This window comes from Protobothrops mucrosquamatus, unplaced genomic scaffold, assembly GCF_001527695.2.
Source record: "Protobothrops mucrosquamatus isolate PMUCROS unplaced genomic scaffold, P.Mucros_1.0 scaffold3155, whole genome shotgun sequence".
In the NCBI taxonomy this organism is placed as follows: Eukaryota; Metazoa; Chordata; class Lepidosauria; order Squamata; family Viperidae; genus Protobothrops; species Protobothrops mucrosquamatus.
This window is the reverse complement of record NW_015389155.1, coordinates 17,256-19,393: the sequence shown is the minus strand read 5'-3', so window position 1 is coordinate 19,393 and position 2,138 is coordinate 17,256. Positions and strand designations below refer to the sequence as shown.

General features: G+C 42.8%; 1 protein-coding gene across 1 annotated transcript in view; it reads left to right on the top strand.

Annotated features, from left to right (window-relative positions):
- Positions 1-872: 872 nt before the first annotated feature.
- Positions 873-2,138, top strand: part of LOC107297138 (transient receptor potential cation channel subfamily V member 1) — a gene marked incomplete at its 3' end in the record, with an annotated part of 17,603 nt that continues 16,337 nt past the window's right edge. The window contains exons 1-2 of the mRNA XM_015826496.1: positions 873-925; positions 1,007-1,173. Of these exons, the coding sequence (XP_015681982.1) occupies positions 873-925; positions 1,007-1,173 (220 nt within the window). The remainder of the gene's footprint in view (positions 926-1,006; positions 1,174-2,138) is intronic.

The following is a 2,138-nucleotide window of genomic DNA, read 5'->3' as shown; positions in this document are numbered from 1 at the left end:
ATGGAAGTTGGTTGAGTGATTTTGGGCCAGTCATCAGGAGACTGTGAATTCTACTCCCACCTTAGGCATGAGAGCTTGCTGTGTGACCTTGAGCCAGTCACCAGGAGACAAAGAGTTCTAGTCCCACATTAGACACAAAAGCCAGCTGGGTGACTTTGGGCCAATCACCAGGAGCCGGTGAGTTCTAGTTCCACCTTAGGCATGAAAGCTGGCTGGGCAACTTTGGATCAGTCCCTCTTTCTGAGACCAACCCACCTCCTAGGGTTATTGTTGTGGGGACAACAGGAGTAGCAAGAAAAGTTATGTACATTTGGTGCCTTGTGTTACTTATAAAAATAATAAAAGTAGGATATAATAAATAAATAAACAATCTGGGCATTTCCTTTCTCCAGGTTGGAACGAGGTCCAGCAATGCCGTATTGGAAAAGAGAAACATCAAAGATTTGGGGGCATTTGGCAGTTTTATTTTCAAATAAGTCACTTTTTTTCCAGTGCCATTGCAACTTTGAATGCTCACTAAACAAATGGTTGTAAGTTGAGGACTCCCCTGGGTATCAGCTTGAAAAGTGGTTATCAAAGTGGTTGGCGACCACAGAGGAACATGACTCTCTTATCAGAGATGCAGGGAAAGTGGACTTCCGGTTACTGCCGACAATCAGCAGAGTCGCTTCAGTAGTGCGATGGGAGGCATATAAATTTAATCAATCAATCAGTACATCTCATCCCCATTCCTCCCCTTTCCTTTGGCAGGCTACTGTCCACAGCATCCATCGGGGTATGTGTTGGGAAAGCTTTCAAGATATACAATCAGAAGAGTCTTTTTAGACTCGCGATTTTGGCGACCACGAAGTGACATTACTCTCCTATAAGAGATGCAGGGAAAGTGGGCTTCCAGTTACCGCCGACAATCAGCAGAGTCGCTTCAGTAGTGTGATGAGAGGCATATAAATTTAATTAATCAATCAATCAATTAGCAAATCTCATCCCCTTCCCTTTCCTTCGGCAGGCTACTGTCCACAGCATCCATTGGGGTATGTGCTGGGAAAGCTTTCAAGCTATACGACCGGAGGAGTCTCTTTGATGCTGTAGCGCAAGGAGACCCGAGCCAATTGGATGATTTGCTGATCTTCCTGCTGGAATCGCTAAAAATCTTAACCGATGCGGAGTTTAAAGGTGAGTGAGAGAAACATTAGTGTTACAGTACTTTGCTGTTCAAGTTGGCATAAAGATATAAAGGTATAAAAATGTATTGTATAAAAATGTACATAGGCACAAGGCAGGAAAAAATCCACATAAAATTCACATCAGAATATGGAATATAACATCAAAGCATAAAAATATGCCTGGAAACCTAAAAACACACATAAAAGCACAAATCATACATAGATGCATAGAAAGGCACAGAGAGGCATTAAAACAGAGAAAAAGCAGGGGAAAAAAATCACATAAAGCCAGCATAACAGCATACAAAATGTACAGAAAATGGCTCATGGAAGCATTAAAAACACACATAAAGGCATAACATGCACATAAAACATACAAATGCACATGGCTGCTTTAAAAACAGACATAAAGGCATAACATGTACATAAAAGTGTAAAATGTACATGGCAGCATTAAAAGCACACATAAAGGCATAAGATGCACATAGCATCATGAAATTCACATGGCTGCGTTAAAAATGCACATAAAGGCATAAGATTTATTTATTTATTTATTTATTAATTACATTTATATCCCGCCCTTCTCCTTGCGGACTCAGGGCGGCTGACAATTGAATAAAATACTAACATATTATACACCTACTTAAAATTTGATTAAAAAGAAATATTTAAATTTGTCAGATTAAAAGTAATTAAAACCCCTTTAAAATCCCTTAGGCCAGTCCCGCAAGCTGGAACAACCACGTCTTGAGGGCGCGGCGGAAGGAAGGGAGATGAGGGATCACCCTGATCTCTGGGGGCAGTTCGTTCCAGAGGGTGGGAGCTCCCACAGAGAAGGCCCTCCCCCTTGGGGTCGCCAGCCGGCACTGTCTGGCTGACGGCACCCTGAGGAGACCCACTCTGTGAGAGCGTACAGGTCGGTGGGGGGTAATCTGTGGCAGGAGGCGGTCTCGAAGATAGCCAGGTCCGATGCCA